Source organism: Saccoglossus kowalevskii, chromosome 16, assembly GCF_978046115.1.
Source record: "Saccoglossus kowalevskii chromosome 16, keSacKowa6.1, whole genome shotgun sequence".
In the NCBI taxonomy this organism is placed as follows: domain Eukaryota; kingdom Metazoa; phylum Hemichordata; class Enteropneusta; family Harrimaniidae; genus Saccoglossus; species Saccoglossus kowalevskii.
In genome coordinates this window covers 35160601-35185705 of record NC_140656.1, presented here as the reverse complement: position 1 = coordinate 35185705, position 25105 = coordinate 35160601, and the positions used below count along the sequence as shown (strand labels likewise).

Here is a 25105-nt window from a genome sequence, read left to right as displayed (position 1 = left end):
AGTATCTCTGCTAGTCTGAGGTGTGAGACATGTACTACCAAGATTACAGTACTTACTAGTCCATCAGTATCTCTGCTAGTCTGAGGTGTGAGACATGCACTACCAAGATTACAGTACATACTAGTCCATCAGTATCTCTGCTAGTCCTAGGTGTGAGACCTCTACTACCAAGATTACAGTACATACTAGTCCATCAGTATCTCTGCTAGTGTGAGGTGTGAGACCTGTACTACCAAGATTACAGTACATACTAGTCCATCAGTATCTCTGCTAGTCCGAGGTGTGAGACCTGTACTACCAAGATTACAGTACATACTAGTCCATCAGTATCTCTGCTAGTCTGAGGTGTGAGACCTGTACTACCAAGATTACAATACATACTAGTCCATCAGTATCTCTGCTAGTCTGAGGTGTGAGACCTGTACTACCAAGATTACAGTACATACTAGTCCACCAGTATCTCTGCTAGTCTGAGGTGTGAGACCTGTACTACCAAGATTACAATACATACTAGTCCATCAGCATCTCTGCTAGTCTGAGGTGTGAGACCTGTACTACCAAGATTACAGTACATACTAGTCCATCAGTATCTCTGCTAGTCTGAGGTGTGAGACATGCACTACCAAGATTACAGTACATACTAGTCCATCAGTATCTCTGCTAGTGTGAGGTGTGAGACCTGTACTACCAAGATTACAGTACATACTAGTCCATCAGTATCTCTGCTAGTGTGAGGTGTGAGACCTGTACTACCAAGATTACAGTACATACTAGTCCATCAGTATCTCTGCTAGTCCGAGGTGTGAGACCTGTACTACCAAGATTACAGTACATGCTAGTCCATCAGTATCTCTGCTAGTCTGAGATGTGAGACATGCACTACCAAGATTACAGTACATACTAGTCCATCAGTATCTCTGCTAGTCTGAGGTGTGAGACCTGTACTACCAAGATTACAATACATACTAGTCCATCAGTATCTCTGCTAGTCTGAGGTGTGAGACCTGTACCGGTACTACCAAGATTACAGTACATACTAGTCCACCAGTATCTCTGCTAGTCTGAGGTGTGAGACCTGTACTACCAAGATTACAATACATACTAGTCCATCAGTATCTCTGCTAGTCTGAGGTGTGAGACCTGTACTACCAAGATTACAGTACATACTAGTCCATCAGTGTCTCTGCTAGTCTGAGGTGTGAGACCTGTACTACCAAGATTACAATACGTACTAGTCCATCAGTATTTCTGCGAGTCTGAGGTGTGCGACCTGTACTACCAAGATTACAATATATACTAGTCCATCAGTATCTCTGCTAGTCTGAGGTGTGAGACCTGTACTACCAAGCTTACAATATATACATGTACTAGTCCATCAGTATCTCTGCTAGTCTGAGGTGTGAGACATGTACTACCAAGATTACAGTACATACTAGTCCATCAGTATCTCTGCTAGTCTGAGGTGTGAGACCTGTACTACCAAGATTACAATACATACTAGTCCATCAGTATCTCTGCTAGTCTGAGGTGTGAGACATGTACTACCAAGATTACAGTACATACTAGTCCATTAGTATCATTACTACCCGTATCAGTATCAGTACTATTCCTGGCATTTTTCATGTTATCAAAAATGTTACATAATGATTATTTTACAAATCATAAATGTGTAGTACCAAAATTAGGCCTAAATTTATAAAAGTATAATGTATAATAATATAGTCTTTGCATTGATTCCTTTTTAGTGCCAGACGTAGTCAAAGTGGCAGAATGAGCAGGCCGACTCCGAGAGATACCAAGTCATCGGGTACGAGCAACAGTTCAAGAGATGTGCCTCAAAGTGCAAGGTCAACTACTAGTTCCAATTCTAAGGATTCAACACCATGGAATACAACTGTGGGAAGTAGACCTAAATCTTCCAAGGGAAGAACCAGGATGCCCTTAGATGCACCAAGCCATCAAGAGCAGCAGCGTCGAAGCTTTGTTAGCAGCTCAAGCAGCAGCAGTGACAGCAGCAGTGACAGTGACAGTGATAGTAGCAGCAGCAGCAGCAGTAGCGGCAGAAGTAGTAGAAGTAGTGGTGGTAGTAGCAGAATTGCTACCCCAGATGACAGTAGTGAGAAGTTGTGGACAAATATTTCAAACAGCACAACACAAGCAACTGCAGAACCAAAAGGAGATGAGAAAAAAACATGGACAACCCTTGCAAACCTTGGTTAGTATGAAATAGAAATAATAATTAACTGTATCTCAAATATGAACATGTGCAACTGAAATGTGTTTGTCGACAAATTATTAGAACCCCAAATTTGATGTCATTAAAATAAAATAATTACTGAGTTATTAATTCCAGTTGGATAAAGCCCAAAATAAAGAGAATCAAAGAAAGCTTAGAAAGAACTCCTGAGAGTATTGAGAACACAATAAAAATTAATTAAAAATTACTTGTACTTGAGATATTGATGGAAAAGCTGAAAACTAATTATGTAAATCAGGTAACTATATGAACAGATTTGAGTGTAAAACTAATAAGGTCTGCATATTGTAATATCTATGTACCAAGTTTCATTGAAATGTGATTAGAACAAAAAACTATGAATCATTATTAGAGAATTAATATGAACAAATTTCAACCCAAAATTAATCGGGCCTGTCTATTGTTCTAGAGCATTTATGTACCAAATTTTATTTAAATGTGATGATCAGTAATTGAGATATCACTGTTAATTAATTATTTTAATTAGGTACTTATAAGCATAAATATTTACCAAAAACTAATTGGGTCTCTGCATAGTCCTAGGTTCATTGAAAAGTGATGATGGATACTCTATAAAAGTTTCATTAAAATCCAATTAGTGGTTCTTTATATATCAGTGGAACATTCATGGAAAAAATTAACTAATTATGCGAATTATGTAATTATTTACCCTAAAACTAATCAGGTCTCTGCATAGTCCTAGAGGATCTATGTACTAAGTCTCATTGAAATATGATGATCAGTACTTGATTATCAGGCGAAAAGTTGAAACTAACTAATTATGCTAATAAGGTGATTAATATGCACAAATATTTCCCCCTAAACTAATCAGGTCTCTGCACAGTCCTTAAGTAACTATGTACCAAGTTTCATTGAAATGTAATGATTACTACTTGAAATATCAAAAGCTGAAAATTAATTATTTATGCAAATTAGGTATTTAATATGTACTGATATTACCCTAAAAACTATCAGGTCTGTGCAGTGTCCTATGACATCTATGTGCCAAGTTTCATTGAAATGTGATGATTACTACTTGAAACATCAAAAGCTGAAAATTAATTATGCAAATTAGGTAATTAATATGTACTGATATTACACTAAAAACTATCAGGTCCGTGCAGTGTCCTATGACATCTATGTACCAAGTTTTATTGAAATGTGATGATTAGTACCGTAATTCAGATATCAGTGGAAAAGCCAAAAACTGATTAATCATTATGCAAATTAGGTAATTAATATTGCACAGATTTTATCCAAAACTAATCAAATCTGCGCATTAGTTCAGAGCATTTATGTGCCAAGTTTCATCAAAATCCAATGAGTGGTTCTTTTGATATGAGTGGAACAGTCATGGAACAGCTAAAAATCAGCTAATTTGGTAATTAATATGCATGGATTGATTGATAGATTGATTTCAATAAAACTAGTTTTATGTTAATTCAGTCATGTACAAACAGAATATGTCATTGGCAAATAACTAGTTTAAATTCTATTTTTTCTTTACAGATTCATCTGACGATAAGCTTGAATCTGACATGGCCAAACTCAGTGTACAAGACAGCAGTCAATAGATGCTGAGAAGAATGATGCACCACAAAACAAAAAAACATTTACAACTTCGTTTACCTTATGAACAGCATTCAAGTGAGAAGGATTTAATTTTGCTTAACCCTTTGAGTGCAAAAGTCAACTTAATTATGACACCTTTCATCAAATAAACCTGAATAAATGTTTCAATATTTAACTTTCAAAAATTATAAGCATGTCCTTAACCAATGGAGCAGTATATCTATTTGATCCAAAATTCACAAAGAATTATTGAAATAATACATACCATTACATACTACGGTAAATACAAGGGAGCTCCGAATAAGCATTGTCAAATTAAATTTTACAACAAAAAATTTGTAGAATAGAAACTGATTGTATACAATGATCTGCTAGTGGTAATGAATGCATTATCCTTGGCGATGTGAACATTGACACCTCTTCAGATTCACCATCTGCCTCCCAATATCTAACATTAACAAGTACTTACAATTTTACCCAGGTAATTAACATCCCAACACGCGTCACTGACAACACAAGCACGACCATCGATCACCTCCTTACTAACATTACAAATTATTTCTTCGATTGTGGTACTATTCAAACCAATATTACTGACCACTACCCCATATTTGGTGTCATTGAACGCTTTAATCATGTGTTTCAGACGGATAATCATGTTCAGAAATACGACTTTTCCTACTATAATAAAGACCGTTTTTTGACCGACTTAAGTGATGCATCTTGGCAGTCAGTTTATAATTGTACCTATCCTAATGTCGCGTACACATTATTTTATGATATTTACTACAGTATTTCATCTAAACATCTTCCAATTAAAACCATTCACGTTAAATCTAAATCTCTTCAAAAACCCTGGCTATCCCAAGGTCTCCTTAAATCGTTCAAAATCAAACATAAATTATTCGGCAAATTGAAAAACAAAACCAACTGATATTAATTTGTTAAATAAATATAAAACCTACAGAAACTTGTTAACTAAATTACTAAAATTGGCCAAGAAATGGTATTATTCAAACAAATTTTCAGCACACCGCGGAAATAGCAACAAAACATGGCAAGTGGTCAACAAAGTCCTTAATAAGTCTAATCATTCAACTGTTCCACAGAAATTAATTTCAGGCGATTCTGGCAAAATACTGACCACTAGTTCAGATATTGCAGATGAGTTCAATGACCACTTTGTTAATATCGGTCCAAATCTTGCCGCTCGAATTACTAGCTCTGGTGATTTCAATGATTACCTCACTGGCAATTTTCTAAACTCTTTCTTCTTTCATCCTGTAAACGACATCGACGTTTTTAAAGAAATTATTTCCCTTGACCCGAAAAAAATCTATTGGACATGACAGCATTCACCCAAAACTAGCAAGAGACGCTGCGCACCTAATCTCTCATCCTCTCGCACATATTATCAATTGTTCACTGAGCCAAGGCATTTTCCCAGACTCTCTCAAAACTACTAAAATTACCCCAATATATAAACAAGCAGCCTCTCGGCTGAGATAGCTCTGCTGTTAGCAATGCACATTTCAATTAAAGAACTGAAGACATCATTAGAAAATGAACAATATGTATAATATCAAAGCAATCGGACTTGCAGTTTTTAACAAGAAGTCGAAAATATCACTTTTTACCAAAAATTACAAAAATATTCACCAAAATTAGAGAATTGAAGATATCATCACGAAATGAACAAATCTGAGAGAGGTCCACATGTAGTACCTATATATGTAGTATCAAAGCAATCGGACTTGCAGTTTTTAACAAGAAGTCGAAAATATCACTTTTTACCAAAAATTACAAAAATATTCACCAAAATTAGAGAATTGAAGATATCATCACAAAATGAACAAATCTGAGAGAGGTCCACATGTAGTACCTATATATATAATATCAAAGCAATCGGACTTACAGTTTTTAACAAGAAGTCGAAAATATCACTTTTTACCAAAAATGACAAAAATATTCACCAAAATTAGAGAATTGAAGATATCATCACAAAATGAACAAATCTGAGAGAGGTCCACATGTAGTACCTATATATATAATATCAAAGCAATCGGACTTACAGTTTTTAACAAGAAGTCGAAAATATCACTTTTTACCAAAAATTACAAAAATATTCACCAAAATTAGAGAATTGAAGATATCATCACGAAATGAACAAATCTGAGAGAGGTCCACATGTAGTACCTATATATGTAGTATCAAAGCAATTGCACTTGCGGTTTATAACAAGAAGTCGAAAATATTACTTTCTACCAAAAATGACAAAAATATTCACCAAAATTAGAGAATTGAAGATATGAACATGAAATGAACAAACCTAAAAGAGGTCTACCCAAGGTACATATACACCAAGTATCAAAGCATTCAGGCTTGTAGTTTTCAAGAAGAAGTCGAAAAAGTAAAACATTGACACGGACGACGACGACGAACGCCGACGTTCAATCACTCACATGATAAGCTCCGCTCGACAAAGTCGACAGCGGAGCTAAAAAGGACCTACCACAGATACCAACAATTACTGACCGATATCTATCCTGCCTATATTTAGTAAAATTGTTGAATCAATTGTTAATAAACAGCCGATTAATTTCATAGAAAAAAAAAGTATACTTATCTAAACACAATCTAAACGCAACACTTGCCCGAGCCGACCTGATCTCAGACATAGCCGAAAAACTGGACAAAGGTTATATTACTTTTGGAATTTTTATCGACCTGAAAAAAGCCTTTGATACTATAGATCACGATATTCTGTTACAATACTATGGGATCAGAGGGCTCCTGCTACTCTGGTTCAAAAACTACCTTTCTGTTCGTTATCAATCAGTGAAAATTAACAATATTACGTCTACATATAAACCAATAAAGTGTGGTATTCCACAAGGATCGATTCTTGGCCCACTTATTGATGAACAAACAGCATATTATGTATGACTATAATGGGGGGGGGTTACATGGTTAAGTAATGTAATATATAACTGCACTCTATTTACAGAACTGTTTAAATAAATAGTATAATATTTTTTAAACTTAAAAATGTATGTTTGCAAATAATAGTTTTTTTTTCCAATATTGTTTGCTGTTGTTTTTATCACAGACTCACTAGTGTTTTGATAGTTATTGTGTTTATGATCGTAAACACAAGTAGTCAGCATCTTATAATTGTACAAGGCCTTCAATATATGACATAAATGCTAGGACAATGTACAGCACTAAGCTAAAGGTCATTTACATTAATTCAATAAATGTTTTAGCAGGAAACTTGTATCAATAGTTTAGATTTGTATGTTTGAAGCCGTGTTTCAATCTCAACTGAATTAAAATTTTACATAGAACTGAAAATTCAATCACTCCATCTAAAGAATTGTTTCTGTATTATGACAAGATAATAAAAACAAAAAGTTAATAAAAATAATACCATTCTAATTAATTTTCAATGAGACTTTATTTTACACAAAGTGAACTGTCACCTTATGGATGCCAAGGACACTTTATTTTTCAGTGTCAGCAGTATAGTTACATAATTTATGATGGCACGTTCATTTATTAGATTTGCACTCCAAAGAAATGCATCTGTGTATTTACTATACATGTGTATACATTTTGTAAGTGAATGCAATATTGTTGTACAACAGTAAATATTGAAGTCAATTTCCCACAATGTGTCTAAACCTGTCACATGACAGACTGCATAGTGATATTTGCTCTACATGTACACCTAACTGCCACTCATCTTGCTATATAACATTACACTGCAATGCCATACAAATATTTCTTTGTTCATCTGACCAACTCAAACATACCAAATCCCATGTGCGAAGCACACATTGGAAGTTTTACGGTTAGTGCCTCAGTCTGTGTTTCCTTGTGAATGTGCGAGTGTGGTATCAATGTTGTGATGACTTCCATTTAACTTTACACTGACCAAGTGACAACCCTCACTAATTTTCATAATTTATATTCATATGCATCTGTCACCGTAATGCCATAAGTTACAGAAGAAAATTTGAATTCCAAATATGGAATGATTACGTGCGTAAGCATTCTCTAATAATAAAAACAAACATCGCTGCCACCAGGGTTTAACCGGACTCCACAGAAGGTAGTTCGCTGATCGATACTACCGCTGTACAGTCTTCGTGTATACTTTGAGACATCCTTGTAAAAACCTCATATTGATATTTAATCAAATGCAAGTCAAGTTTGCATAGCTTAGGGTTAGTAAAGGGGCAGATATGGTTTGAATTAAATAGCAATTCTATGTGATTTGCATTGTGATTGAGTTTAATTAAACTCCAATTAAATCGGAACCCTATTTAGAGTTGCATTTTAATCCAAACATAACACTACTATTTTAAAAGTTAACTCAACTATATTGAAAGTTAATCCAGTGCGTGTCACGATGAAAGTATCAGAAATAAAATACAATTTCAATCATGTGTACAAGTAGCAGAGAAATGTATCATTACTGACAGTGTTGCATATAAGTATATTATTATTGTAATTTGCTTATTCTGATTTCAACAGTACTGGCAACTTGACCGACCAACTTTTCATCAGGACAACTAATTTTTAAGAGTTGATAGCCCTGGTGTCTACCACATAATTTGTACACTGATACATTATGGGATGTAATTCTATTCAACTTAATCATAAACATTTACAACAAAAATTCACATTTGCTCTATAGTGCATTGGCTTTATGTAAATTACACAAATGTTTTTATAGTCAAAATAAGTATTATGTTTAATGTTTGGTTCATATGCACTTCTATTGGAGACATGCTTCTAATAGAACAACTACAGCAGTCAGGTTGTCAAGCATGATTTGATTACTAAAAAAATCAGAAAATTCACATTAATGTGGAGGAGAAGAAACACATTTATTTAAACTGATTGTCCACATAATTGTATCAAGTAGCAGGCAGTATGTTCTGCTTCAAACTTAGTCATAAACTGGTCAATAGTGAAGTCTCATTCTTTTGTTGAATGTTTTATCATCTACATTAGATCAGGAATTACACACACTGGGTCTCAAATAGTTCAAATTACATTGTACAACACAGTCTGTAAATAAGGTGAATGCAACCATGATTTTGAAACAATCTGTTGACGCTTAAAGAAATATAAACCACACCACTGGTACTAGACACAAGTGTGATAAACCTCTGAATCTAAATACAGATATAAGGTGAAACATTATGTAGTTTAATATCACTATGCTATTACAATCACTCCTAAAAGTACAGTATTATCTCAGAAGTGTATGTGTATATGAAATTGGTGTTATGTATAGTTGGTGTACTCCACCCTAAGCAACAAATATGTTTGCTTTATAACCCATTGGGGATTCACTTCTATAGAGCAAATTGGTATCGCCAGAGGTACATTACTTGGGGTTTGCAACTACAGTGACATGATACCAAGATCCCGTTTCAATCTCGCTCTCACATAAGTGTTCCAACTCAGAAAAATTCGAATGCGCATGCCCGAGGTAACTAGGATACTGGGATGTCCAGGTGGATCAAGATAGCTGCCCACGATATGACGGATTACGATAACTATATTTTCTGTACATTTTCGATGTATTACATTTTTTTACTATGAATGTGGTAATACATGTTTTATTGTTTTATTACAAACCGCCTATGTCATGTCAGAAGGTCGTAGCACCAGTCTCGCTATTTTGACATGATGTCACCATACAGTACTATGCGCGTTGCAAACCCCAAGTAATGTACCTCTGGTATCGCCCATTACAAATTATATAAAAAAAAGGTTGATTATAATTTGTATTCTATTCGTTCTACTTTGACTTCTTCCCCAATTAACTGATAAACATACGTCACTACTGTGGAAGCTTGAATGTCCATGAGAACAAATGATGGTGTCACATTTCTGAAATTGGACAAAATAGGATTATTAGTTATACATCAAATTAAACATCTCACTCCAAAGACCTACCATATTTATCTGACACATCACGCTAGATGATGTTTTGAATAATGGGCCATATTTTAGTAGATTATCATCACCCAGGCAATGTTTTGTACAATTATCTGCTTTCGTGTCAACACAGATCAAAAATATTCATGCACCCGATTCAATTACAATTTTTTTTTTGTATTTGGCTAAACTTATTGATTCCGTTTTGTTTCCTATTACATGTAATTAGAGCTCTTAAAAAATTATTTTCACTATTGAGTTATGTGTTCCAGTATTTGTTTTTGCTATATCAACATATCGCTCATCAGTGATGTTTTGCAGTGGTCAATCTTTCAGATAAATATAGTACATCTCTATTGAATTTGACCTATAGAGGGCGATGTCCATATACGTGTGCGAATGAGACTCTGAGTGAGACTTGTTTTAAAATTGTGAGCATTGGTAAACCATAGTAAAAATTGACTACTGTTGATGAGTTTATTGATTAACAATATGCAGTTTATACCTGAATTTTCACATAGAACTGATTTTGGGTTTGTCATGATGTCGCTTCTAAAGCCAAGAGGTAAAATTCTGTCCATTTGCTAAATGCAGATTCTGCATAGTGCTATTCATTAGTATTAATTTATGCAGAATTAGTATGCATAAAAAAGGATTTGGTCGCATAATAAGCATGGAATCCTCTGTCAGTGAAGTCATTTGAACAGCATGTGTTTAGATCTGACAAAATATTTGAGATGCTCATGGAACAATTCAATTTTCATGATCAGTCTGCTGTGTCATAGTTTGTTGGGTCAGCGCTATGTGCAGCATGTACATACTAAAACATGATAAAAGTAGGATGCTGGGTAAAGCAGAATTATAACTTAAAGCCAAATTTGGCTTAAACTGGAATATAGCAGAAGTGTTTATGAATAAGAAATTATTAATTTAAATCAGTTTAAAAAAATCCTTACGTGTCAAGTGGACTATAAGCTCCTGTTGCAGAACCAGGATTAATATAGAATTTATTTTCATGTTCAAAAGCTTCAAACTTGTGTGTGTGTCCAGATATAAGAATATCCACATCTAGCTGTCGCTGTACCATCGCTAAACTCTCTATATCGCCCCATGGAACCACTTGATGTCCATGACATAAGCCAATACGAAACTGACCAACAGTCACAACTTTTTGTTCAGGGTAATTGACATTCTGTAGATGTAAAATTAAAACAATGAAATATAAGCTGAAAATGAATAGAAGGAAAATGAGAAAAAAACATTTGGATGTAAATATCACTGAAAATAGAAGATGAAATGAAGGAATTTGGGAGCAGTCTACCTGAGGTACCTACATGTATAACATCAAAGCAATCACACTTGCGATTTTTAACACGAAGTCGAAAATATCACTTTTTACCAAAAATGACAAAAATGTTCATCAAAATATCACTTTTTACCAAAAATGACAAAAATATTCATCAAAATTAGAAATATCATCACAAAATGAACAAATCAAGGAGAGGTCTGCCCCAATCTGATTAAAATCTGATGTAGTGTACGGGCTTTAATTATTTTGGCTATAAACTTATTTTTATTTTATTTTTTATTATATTTGTTATTAATGCCCTTTTATTTTATTATTTTACTTTGATTTTGATTTTGTGATTTTTTTTTAATTCCGCCCTACCTACATCTGAGCCGATGCCTATGTAACGAGATTTCAACGAGACCCACTATCGACGATTTTAGTCAACGAATCACAGACCTCCTTCTATAGTGCACATGATGACGTCAGGTAGCAAACAGACTCAAATAAAATGGCGGATTATACAGACGTTAGCGACCGAGAATGACACCCGGGGAATGACACGGCTTTTTCGGTAAGTTTATCATTGTAAAATGCAACGAAAGTCATTTTTATGTTAATATTGTGGCTCGAATGGTTCGATCCTTATTTTGCATAGTTATTCTGGGAGTGACGATTTTGTTTCCACCGGTTCGACCGAACACCGGTGTCTTTTTTCAGTCGCCTGCCCTGGAGACAGGTGATGTTTTGTTGACGATCGGGCCAAAATCGTCTCCGGTATTGAAGCCGTAGCTGTAAATATTCATCAAATTGTATCAATGTTTTGTACATTATACAATAACTCTTTATTAAAGTAATTGAGCTGATTTGGACTGGAATAAAATATTTTTTTTATTTGGAACACATCGCATTTGATCAGGAAATATTATTTTGCTCCAATTTTCTGCGTCGATGCCGTGGGCCGGTGACCGCTATACAATTTAAAATCAGTTTGCATTGTTTACTATAGCTGTTTACAGTGTTCTAATCATTACGATTTACTTATTTTTTTGCTTCCATTCTAGATAATTATGCTCAGTGATGTAAAATTGAAGCGATGACTGAATGAACGAACCTTGGCTGGCGAAGATGTATCTGGAAGTGTACACATTTGTTGGAAGTGAAAAACATATTCAATGTAATGACAAAAATTGTAAAATGCTGTGGAATTTCTTTTGCAAATAAAAATATACTAGCAATTTTCTATTAATGGTTTATTCAAGTGGGCAAAATATAATGTATAGATAGATTGCCCGTATACACTGAAAAGTAAGCAACCGACAGCCTGTATAAAAGGGGGTCTGTGATTGGCTGTTACTTACGCGAGATTTGAACGGGACTTACATAGGCGTCGGATCAGATGTAGGTAGGGCGGAATTTTAAAAAAATCAAAGTAAAATAATAAATAAAAAGGGCATTAATAACAAAAGTAATGAAAAATAAAATTAAAATAAGTTTATAGCTAAAATAATTAAAGCCCGCACACTACATCAGATTTTAATCAGATTGGGTCTGCCCAAGGTACAAACAAGCAGCCTCTCTGCTGAGATAGCTCCGCTGTTAGCAATGCACATTTCAATTAAAGAACAGAAGATATCATTAGAAAATGAACAATATGCATAGTATCAATGCAATGGGACTTGCTGTTTCCAACAAGAATTCAAAAATATCATTTTAAAGATATCATTACAAAATGAACAAATCTGAGAGAGGTCTACATGTAGTACCTATATATGTATTATCAAAGCAATTGGACTTGCGGTTTTTAACAAGAAGTCGAAAATATCACTTTTTACTAAAAAATGACAAAAATATTCACCAAAAAATGATATGATCATGAAATGAACAAATCTGAGAGAGGTCTACCCAAGGTACATATACACCAAGTATCAAAGAATTCAGGCTTGTAGTTTTCAAGAAGAAGTCGGAAAAGTAAAACATTGACACGGACGCCCGACGACGACGACGGACAATCACTCATATGATAAGCTCCGCTCGACAAAGTCGACAGTGGAGCTGAAAATGTACATATACACCAAGTATGTAGTTTTCAAGAAGAAGTCGAAAGAGTAACAGGCAGTCTATCGGCTGAAATAGCTCTGCTGTTTTTTCATTGGATTTAACATAAGACCACCCCTAGTACCTATGGAAGCACTTGGGCCATCTCTCTTGAAAAGGAACTCAAAAATGTCATTTGACCAAAAATGACAAAATATTCATTGAAAATGCTAATTTAAATATTCCACTTGATTTAAACAAATGTGATATAGGACCACGCTTAAGTCTCTATGATGTTAATATGCAAGAATTGCAGTCATTGGTTTGACCAAAAATCACAAAAATATTCAGCAAAAATCTAAAATTTAAGATTTTGACACAAAATGAACAAATCTGAGAGCGACCTACCCAAGGTGCCTATATACCAAATTAGAAAGCATTCAGAATTACGGTTTCAAAGGAAAAGTCAAAAACAACAATTTTGACCAAAAATCACAAAAATATTCAGCAAAAATACAAAATTTGAGATTTTGACATGAAATGAACAAATCTGAGAGAGAACTATCCAAAGCACTTGCATATCAAATTTGAAAACATTCTGACTTGTGATTTCAAAGAAGAAGTTGAAATTGTAAAGTTGACGCCAACGACAGACAATCAGTAATATGAACAGGTCGACTTTGTCGACAGCGGAGCTAAAAAGTTGACACGAACGACGGCGGACAATCACTCATATGATAATCGCTTGACAAAATAAAGTGACAGTGATAAAAACAAGCAGCCTGTCGGCTGAGATAGCTCCGCTGTTAGCAATGTACATTTCAAGAACTGAAGATATCATAATAGAAAATGAACAATATGTATAGTATCAAAGCAATCAGACTTGTGGTTTTTAACAAAAAGTAGAAAATATCACTTTTTACCAAAAATGACAAAAATAATCATAGAAATTGGAGAATTAAAGATATCATCACGAAATGAACAAATCTGAGAGAGGTCCACATGTAGTACCAATATATGTAATATTAAAGCAATCGGACTTGCTGTTTTTTTACAAGAAGTCAAAAATATCACTTTTTACCAAAAATGACAAAAATATTCATCAAAATTAGAGAATTAAAGATATCATCACGAAATGAACAAATCTGAGAGAGGTCCACATGTAGTACCTATATATGTAATATCAAAGTAATCAGACTTTTTTTTTTACAACAAGTCGAAAATATCACTTTTTACCAAAAATGACAAAAATATTCACCAAAAATAGAGAATTTGAGATTTTTACATGAAATGAATAAATCTGAGAAAGAGCCATCCAAGGTACTTGCATATCAAATTTGAAAACATTCTGACTTGCGGTTTCGAAGAAGAAGTTGAAATTGTAATGTTGACGACGACAGAGACAGACAATCTGTAATATGAACAGCTCCGCTGTGTCAACTTTGTCGGCTGGGCAATTTTACTTCACAGGAGTGGGGCAATTTGGGCCAGTAATAAATCATCTTTTTTAATTAACCTGTTTGTGAACGTGTTTGAACAATGGGACATCTTCCCAACTTCCTTTGACCTTGGTAAATTTGAAACTGGTCATCGGCAAAACGAAAGCATCATTATGCAGTTGGTAAAGTTTTAGTAATTCACAGACAGACACTACTGGGACAATTGATAGAACATCAGTGTCCTTTACTAATACTTTCTTCATGACCACTTACATCTACCTACTGGGACAATTGATAGAACATCAGTGTCCTTTACTAATACCTTCTTCATGACCACTTACATCTACCTACTGGGACAATTGATAGAACATCAGTGTCCTTTACTAATACCTTCTTCATGACCACTTACATCTACCTACTGGGACAATTGATAGAACATCAGTGTCCTTTACTAATACTTTCTTCATGACCACTTACATCTACCTACTGGGATAATTGATAGAACATCAGTGTCCTTTACTAATACTTTCTTCATGACCACTTACATCTACCTACTGGGACAATTGATAGAACATCAGTGTCCTTTACTAATACCTTCTTCATGACCACTTACATCTACCTACTGGGACAATTGATAGAACATCAGTGTCCTTTACTAATACATGTACTTTCTTCATGACCACTTACATCTACCTACTGGGACAATTGATAGAACATCAGTGTCCTTTACTAATACTTTCTTCATGACCACTTACATCTACCTACTGGGACTATTGATAGAACATCAGTGTCCTTTACTAATACCTTCTTCATGACTACTTACATCTACCTACTGGGACAATTGATAGAACATCAGTGTCCTTTACTAATACCTTCTTCATGACCACTTACATCTACCTACTGGGACAATTGATAGAACATCAGTGTCCTTTACTAATACTTTCTTCATGACCACTTACATCTACCTACTGGGACAATTGATCGAACATCAGTGTCCTTTACTAATACTTTCTTCATGACCACTTACATCTACCTACTGGGACAATTGATAGAACATCAGTGTCCTTTACTAATACCTTCTTCATGACCACTTACATCTACCTACTGGGACAATTGATAGAACATCAGTGTCCTTTACTAATACCTTCTTCATGACCACTTACATCTACCTACTGGGACAATTGATAGAACATCAGTGTCCTTTACTAATACTTTCTTCATGACCACTTACATCTACCTACTGGGACAATTGATAGAACATCAGTGTCCTTTACTAATACTTTCTTCATGACCACTTACATCTACCTACTGGGACAATTGATAGAACATCAGTGTCCTTTACTAATACCTTCTTCATGACCACTTACATCTACCTACTGGGACAATTGATAGAACATCAGTGTCCTTTACTAATACTTTCTTCATGACCACTTACATCTACCTACTGGGACAATTGATAGAACACCAGTGTCCTTTACTAATACCTTCTTCATGACCACTTACATCTACCTACTGGGACAATTGATAGAACATCAGTGTCCTTTACTAATACCTTCTTCATGACCACTTACATCTACCTACTGGGACAATTGATAGAACATCAGTGTCCTTTACTAATACTTTCTTCATGACCACTTACATCTACCTACTGGGACAATTGATAGAACATCAGTGTCCTTTACTAATACTTTCTTCATGACCACTTACATCTACCTACTGGGACAATTGATAGAACATCAGTGTCCTTTACTAATACTTTCTTCATGACCACTTACATCTACCTACTGGGACAATTGATAGAACATCAGTGTCCTTTACTAATACTTTCTTCATGACCACTTACATCTACCTACTGGGACAATTGATAGAACATCAGTGTCCTTTACTAATACTTTCTTCATGACCACTTACATCTACCTACTGGGACAATTGATAGAACATCAGTGTCCTTTACTAATACCTTCTTCATGACTACTTACATCTACCTACTGGGACAATTGATAGAACATCAGTGTCCTTTACTAATACTTTCTTCATGACCACTTACATCTACCTACTGGGACAATTGATAGAACATCAGTGTCCTTTACTAATACCTTCTTCATGACCACTTCCATCTACCTACTGGGACAATTGATAGAACATCAGTGTCCTTTACTAATACCTTCTTCATGACCACTTACATCTACCTACTGGGACAATTGATAGAACATCAGTGTCCTTTACTAATACTTTCTTCATGACCACTTACATCTACCTACTGGGATAATTGATAGAACATCAGTGTCCTTTACTAATACTTTCTTCATGACCACTTACATCTACCTACTGGGACAATTGATAGAACATCAGTGTCCTTTACTAATACCTTCTTCATGACCACTTACATCTACCTACTGGGACAATTGATAGAACATCAGTGTCCTTTACTAATACATGTACTTTCTTCATGACCACTTACATCTACCTACTGGGACAATTGATAGAACATCAGTGTCCTTTACTAATACTTTCTTCATGACCACTTACATCTACCTACTGGGATAATTGATAGAACATCAGTGTCCTTTACTAATACTTTCTTCATGACCACTTACATCTACCTACTGGGACAATTGATAGAACATCAGTGTCCTTTACTAATACCTTCTTCATGACCACTTACATCTACCTACTGGGACAATTGATAGAACATCAGTGTCCTTTACTAATACATGTACTTTCTTCATGACCACTTACATCTACCTACTGGGACAATTGATAGAACATCAGTGTCCTTTACTAATACTTTCTTCATGACCACTTACATCTACCTACTGGGACAATTGATAGAACATCAGTGTCCTTTACTAATACTTTCTTCATGACCACTTACATCTACCTACTGGGACAATTGATAGAACATCAGTGTCCTTTACTAATACTTTCTTCATGACCACTTACATCTACCTACTGGGACAATTGATAGAACATCAGTGTCCTTTACTAATACTTTCTTCATGACCACTTACATCTACCTACTGGGATAATTGATAGAACATCAGTGTCCTTTACTAATACTTTCTTCATGACCACTTACATCTACCTACTGGGACAATTGATAGAACATCAGTGTCCTTTACTAATACCTTCTTCATGACCACTTACATCTACCTACTGGGACAATTTATAGAACATCAGTGTCCTTTACTAATACATGTACTTTCTTCATGACCACTTACATCTACCTACTGGGACAATTGATAGAACATCAGTGTCCTTTACTAATACTTTCTTCATGACCACTTACATCTACCTACTGGGACAATTGATAGAACATCAGTGTCCTTTACTAATACCTTCTTCATGACCACTTACATCTACCTACTGGGACAATTGATAGAACATCAGTGTCCTTTACTAATACCTTCTTCATGACCACTTACATCTACCTACTGGGACAATTGATAGAACATCAGTGTCCTTTACTAATACTTTCTTCATGACCACTTACATCTACCTACTGGGATAATTGATAGAACATCAGTGTCCTTTACTAATACTTTCTTCATGACCACTTACATCTACCTACTGGGATAATTGATAGAACATCAGTGTCCTTTACTAATACTTTCTTCATGACCACTTACATCTACCTACTGGGACAATTGATAGAACATCAGTGTCCTTTACTAATACCTTCTTCATGACCACTTACATCTACCTACTGGGACAATTTATAGAACATCAGTGTCCTTTACTAATACATGTACTTTCTTCATGCCCACTTCCATCTACCTACTGGGACAATTGATAGAACATCAGTGTCCTTTACTAATACTTTTTTCATGACCACTTACATCTACCTACTGGGACAATTGATAGAACATCAGTGTACTTTACTAATACTTTCTTCATGACCACTTACATCTACCTACTGGGACAATTGATAGAACATCAGTGTCCTTTACTAATACTTTCTTCATGACCACTTACATCTACCTACTGGGACAATTGATCGAACATCAGTGTCCTTTACTAATACTTTCTTCATGACCACTTACATCTACCTACTGGGACAATTGATAGAACATCAGTGTCCTTTACTAATACTTTCTTCATGACCACTTACATCTACCTACTGGGACAATTGATAGAACATCAGTGTCCTTTACTAATACCTTCTTCATGACCACTTACATCTACCTACTGGGACAATTGATAGAACATCAGTGTCCTTTACTAATACTTTCTTCATGACCACTTACATCTACCTACTGGGATAATTGATAGAACATCAGTGTCCTTTACTAATACTTTCTTCATGACCACTTACATCTACCTACTGGGACAATTGATAGAACATCAGTGTCCTTTACTAATACATGTACTTTCTTCATGACCACTTACATCTACCTACTGGGACAATTGATAGAACATCAGTGTCCTTTACTAATACTTTCTTCATGACCACTTACATCTACCTACTGGGACTATTGATAGAACATCAGTGTCCTTTACTAATACCTTCTTCATGACTACTTACATCTACCTACTGGGACAATTGATAGAACATCAGTGTCCTTTACTAATACCTTCTTCATGACCACTTACATCTACCTACTGGGACAATTGATAGAACATCAGTGTCCTTTACTAATACTTTCTTCATGACCACTTACATCTACCTACTGGGACAATTGATCGAACATCAGTGTCCTTTACTAATACTTTCTTCATGACCACTTACATCTACCTACTGGGACAATTGATAGAACATCAGTGTCCTTTACTAATACCTTCTTCATGACCACTTACATCTACCTACTGGGACAATTGATAGAACATCAGTGTCCTTTACTAATACCTTCTTCATGACCACTTACATCTACCTACTGGGACAATTGATAGAACATCAGTGTCCTTTACTAATACTTTCTTCATGACCACTTACATCTACCTACTGGGACAATTGATAGAACATCAGTGTCCTTTACTAATACTTTCTTCATGACCACTTACATCTACCTACTGGGACAATTGATAGAACATCAGTGTCCTTTACTAATACCTTCTTCATGACCACTTACATCTACCTACTGGGACAATTGATAGAACATCAGTGTCCTTTACTAATACTTTCTTCATGACCACTTACATCTACCTACTGGGACAATTGATAGAACACCAGTGTCCTTTACTAATACCTTCTTCATGACCACTTACATCTACCTACTGGGACAATTGATAGAACATCAGTGTCCTTTACTAATACCTTCTTCATGACCACTTACATCTACCTACTGGGACAATTGATAGAACATCAGTGTCCTTTACTAATACTTTCTTCATGACCACTTACATCTACCTACTGGGACAATTGATAGAACATCAGTGTCCTTTACTAATACTTTCTTCATGACCACTTACATCTACCTACTGGGACAATTGATAGAACATCAGTGTCCTTTACTAATACTTTCTTCATGACCACTTACATCTACCTACTGGGACAATTGATAGAACATCAGTGTCCTTTACTAATACTTTCTTCATGACCACTTACATCTACCTACTGGGACAATTGATAGAACATCAGTGTCCTTTACTAATACTTTCTTCATGACCACTTACATCTACCTACTGGGACAATTGATAGAACATCAGTGTCCTTTACTAATACCTTCTTCATGACTACTTACATCTACCTACTGGGACAATTGATAGAACATCAGTGTCCTTTACTAATACTTTCTTCATGACCACTTACATCTACCTACTGGGACAATTGATAGAACATCAGTGTCCTTTACTAATACCTTCTTCATGACCACTTCCATCTACCTACTGGGACAATTGATAGAACATCAGTGTCCTTTACTAATACCTTCTTCATGACCACTTACATCTACCTACTGGGACAATTGATAGAACATCAGTGTCCTTTACTAATACTTTCTTCATGACCACTTACATCTACCTACTGGGATAATTGATAGAACATCAGTGTCCTTTACTAATACTTTCTTCATGACCACTTACATCTACCTACTGGGACAATTGATAGAACATCAGTGTCCTTTACTAATACCTTCTTCATGACCACTTACATCTACCTACTGGGACAATTGATAGAACATCAGTGTCCTTTACTAATACATGTACTTTCTTCATGACCACTTACATCTACCTACTGGGACAATTGATAGAACATCAGTGTCCTTTACTAATACTTTCTTCATGACCACTTACATCTACCTACTGGGATAATTGATAGAACATCAGTGTCCTTTACTAATACTTTCTTCATGACCACTTACATCTACCTACTGGGACAATTGATAGAACATCAGTGTCCTTTACTAATACCTTCTTCATGACCACTTACATCTACCTACTGGGACAATTGATAGAACATCAGTGTCCTTTACTAATACATGTACTTTCTTCATGACCACTTACATCTACCTACTGGGACAATTGATAGAACATCAGTGTCCTTTACTAATACTTTCTTCATGACCACTTACATCTACCTACTGGGACAATTGATAGAACATCAGTGTCCTTTACTAATACTTTCTTCATGACCACTTACATCTACCTACTGGGACAATTGATAGAACATCAGTGTCCTTTACTAATACTTTCTTCATGACCACTTACATCTACCTACTGGGACAATTGATAGAACATCAGTGTCCTTTACTAATACTTTCTTCATGACCACTTACATCTACCTACTGGGATAATTGATAGAACATCAGTGTCCTTTACTAATACTTTCTTCATGACCACTTACATCTACCTACTGGGACAATTGATAGAACATCAGTGTCCTTTACTAATACCTTCTTCATGACCACTTACATCTACCTACTGGGACAATTTATAGAACATCAGTGTCCTTTACTAATACATGTACTTTCTTCATGACCACTTACATCTACCTACTGGGACAATTGATAGAACATCAGTGTCCTTTACTAATACTTTCTTCATGACCACTTACATCTACCTACTGGGACAATTGATAGAACATCAGTGTCCTTTACTAATACCTTCTTCATGACCACTTACATCTACCTACTGGGACAATTGATAGAACATCAGTGTCCTTTACTAATACCTTCTTCATGACCACTTACATCTACCTACTGGGACAATTGATAGAACATCAGTGTCCTTTACTAATACTTTCTTCATGACCACTTACATCTACCTACTGGGATAATTGATAGAACATCAGTGTCCTTTACTAATACTTTCTTCATGACCACTTACATCTACCTACTGGGATAATTGATAGAACATCAGTGTCCTTTACTAATACTTTCTTCATGACCACTTACATCTACCTACTGGGACAATTGATAGAACATCAGTGTCCTTTACTAATACCTTCTTCATGACCACTTACATCTACCTACTGGGACAATTTATAGAACATCAGTGTCCTTTACTAATACATGTACTTTCTTCATGCCCACTTCCATCTACCTACTGGGACAATTGATAGAACATCAGTGTCCTTTACTAATACTTTTTTCATGACCACTTACATCTACCTACTGGGACAATTGATAGAACATCAGTGTACTTTACTAATACTTTCTTCATGACCACTTACATCTACCTACTGGGACAATTGATAGAACATCAGTGTCCTTTACTAATACTTTCTTCATGACCACTTACATCTACCTACTGGGACAATTGATCGAACATCAGTGTCCTTTACTAATACTTTCTTCATGACCACTTACATCTACCTACTGGGACAATTGATAGAACATCAGTGTCCTTTACTAATACTTTCTTCATGACCACTTACATCTACCTACTGGGACAATTGATAGAACATCAGTGTCCTTTACTAATACCTTCTTCATGACCACTTACATCTACCTACTGGGACAATTGATAGAACATCAGTGTCCTTTACTAATACTTTCTTCATGACCACTTACATCTACCTACTGGGATAATTGATAGAACATCAGTGTCCTTTACTAATACTTTCTTCATGACCACTTACATCTACCTACTGGGACAATTGATAGAACATCAGTGTCCTTTACTAATACCTTCTTCATGACCACTTACATCTACCTACTGGGACAATTGATAGAACATCAGTGTCCTTTACTAATACATGTACTTTCTTCATGCCCACTTCCATCTACCTACTGGGACAATTGATAGAACATCAGTGTCCTTTACTAATACTTTCTTCATGACCACTTACATCTACCTACTGGGACAATTGATAGAACATCAGTGTCCTTTACTAATACTTTCTTCATGACCACTTACATCTACCTACTGGGACAATTGATAGAACATCAGTGTCCTTTACTAATACTTTCTTCATGACCACTTACATCTACCTACTGGGACAATTGATCGAACATCAGTGTCCTTTACTAATACTTTCTTCATGACCACTTACATCTACCTACTGGGACAATTGATAGAACATCAGTGTCCTTTACTAATACTTTCTTCATGACCACTTACATCTACCTACTGGGACAATTGATAGAACATCAGTGTCCTTTACTAATACCTTCTTCATGACCACTTACATCTACCTACTGGGACAATTGATAGAACACCAGTGTCCTTTACTAATACCTTCTACATGACCACTTACATCTACCTACTGGGACAATTGATAGAACATCAGTGTCCTTTACTAATACTTTCTTCATGACCACTTACATCTACCTACTGGGACAATTGATAGAACATCAGTGTCCTTTACTAATACTTTCTTCATGACCACTTACATCTACCTACTGGGATAATTGATAGAACATCAGTGTCCTTTACTAATACTTTCTTCATGACCACTTACATCTACCTACTGGGACAATTGATAGAACATCAGTGTCCTTTACTAATACCTTCTTCATGACCACTTACATCTACCTACTGGGACAATTGATAGAACATCAGTGTCCTTTACTAATACATGTACTTTCTTCATGACCACTTACATCTACCTACTGGGACAATTGATAGAACATCAGTGTCCTTTACTAATACTTTCTTCATGACCACTTACATCTACCTACTGGGACAATTGATAGAACATCAGTGTCCTTTACTAATACTTTCTTCATGACCACTTACATCTACCTACTGGGACAATTGATAGAACATCAGTGTCCTTTACTAATACTTTCTTCATGACCACTTACATCTACCTACTGGGATAATTGATAGAACATCAGTGTCCTTTACTAATACTTTCTTCATGACCACTTACATCTACCTACTGGGACAATTGATAGAACATCAGTGTCCTTTACTAATACCTTCTTCATGACCACTTACATCTACCTACTGGGACAATTTATAGAACATCAGTGTCCTTTACTAATACATGTACTTTCTTCATGACCACTTACATCTACCTACTGGGACAATTGATAGAACATCAGTGTCCTTTACTAATACTTTCTTCATGACCACTTACATCTACCTACTGGGACAATTGATAGAACATCAGTGTCCTTTACTAATACCTTCTTCATGACCACTTACATCTACCTACTGGGACAATTGATAGAACATCAGTGTCCTTTACTAATACCTTCTTCATGACCACTTACATCTACCTACTGGGACAATTGATAGAACATCAGTGTCCTTTACTAATACTTTCTTCATGACCACTTACATCTACCTACTGGGATAATTGATAGAACATCAGTGTCCTTTACTAATACTTTCTTCATGACCACTTACATCTACCTACTGGGACAATTGATAGAACATCAGTGTCCTTTACTAATACCTTCTTCATGACCACTTACATCTACCTACTGGGACAATTGATAGAACATCAGTGTCCTTTACTAATACATGTACTTTCTTCATGACCACTTACATCTACCTACTGGGACAATTGATAGAACATCAGTGTCCTTTACTAATACTTTCTTCATGACCACTTACATCTACCTACTGGGATAATTGATAGAACATCAGTGTCCTTTACTAATACTTTCTTCATGACCACTTACATCTACCTACTGGGACAATTGATAGAACATCAGTGTCCTTTACTAATACCTTCTTCATGACCACTTACATCTACCTACTGGGACAATTGATAGAACATCAGTGTCCTTTACTAATACATGTACTTTCTTCATGACCACTTACATCTACCTACTGGGACAATTGATAGAACATCAGTGTCCTTTACTAATACTTTCTTCATGACCACTTACATCTACCTACTGGGACAATTGATAGAACATCAGTGTCCTTTACTAATACTTTCTTCATGACCACTTACATCTACCTACTGGGACAATTGATAGAACATCAGTGTCCTTTACTAATACTTTCTTCATGACCACTTACATCTACCTACTGGGACAATTGATAGAACATCAGTGTCCTTTACTAATACTTTCTTCATGACCACTTACATCTACCTACTGGGATAATTGATAGAACATCAGTGTCCTTTACTAATACTTTCTTCATGACCACTTACATCTACCTACTGGGACAATTGATAGAACATCAGTGTCCTTTACTAATACCTTCTTCATG

The 25105-nt window shown here is 35.5% G+C and overlaps 2 protein-coding genes and 1 long non-coding RNA gene across 4 annotated transcripts in view; 2 read left to right on the top strand and 1 right to left on the bottom strand.

Annotated features, from left to right (window-relative positions):
• The window catches only part of LOC102801571 (uncharacterized), an 88657-nt gene extending 81390 nt beyond the window's left edge, over positions 1–7267 (top strand). For both annotated transcript variants that reach the window (XM_085491428.1, XM_085491427.1), the window contains exons 7-8: positions 1746–2215; positions 3767–7267. In XM_085491428.1, coding sequence (XP_085347554.1) covers positions 1746–2215; positions 3767–3831 — 535 coding nt within the window. In that variant the 3' untranslated portion in view covers positions 3832–7267. The remainder of the gene's footprint in view (positions 1–1745; positions 2216–3766) is intronic.
• A 1438-nt stretch (positions 7268–8705) lies between these two features.
• LOC102808103 (vacuolar protein sorting-associated protein 29) overlaps positions 8706–25105 on the bottom strand; it is a 42201-nt gene continuing 25801 nt past the window's right edge. Inside the window, exons 3-4 of the mRNA XM_085491429.1 lie at positions 10744–10979; positions 8706–9739 (exon numbers count right to left, since the gene is read on the bottom strand). Of these exons, the coding sequence (XP_085347555.1) occupies positions 9625–9739; positions 10744–10979 (351 nt within the window). The 3' untranslated portion in view covers positions 8706–9624. The remainder of the gene's footprint in view (positions 9740–10743; positions 10980–25105) is intronic.
• LOC146733848 (uncharacterized) lies at positions 11387–12313 on the top strand. Its single transcript, XR_014926744.1, has 2 exons — positions 11387–11649; positions 12140–12313. It is a non-coding gene; the product is annotated as an uncharacterized LOC146733848 (long non-coding RNA).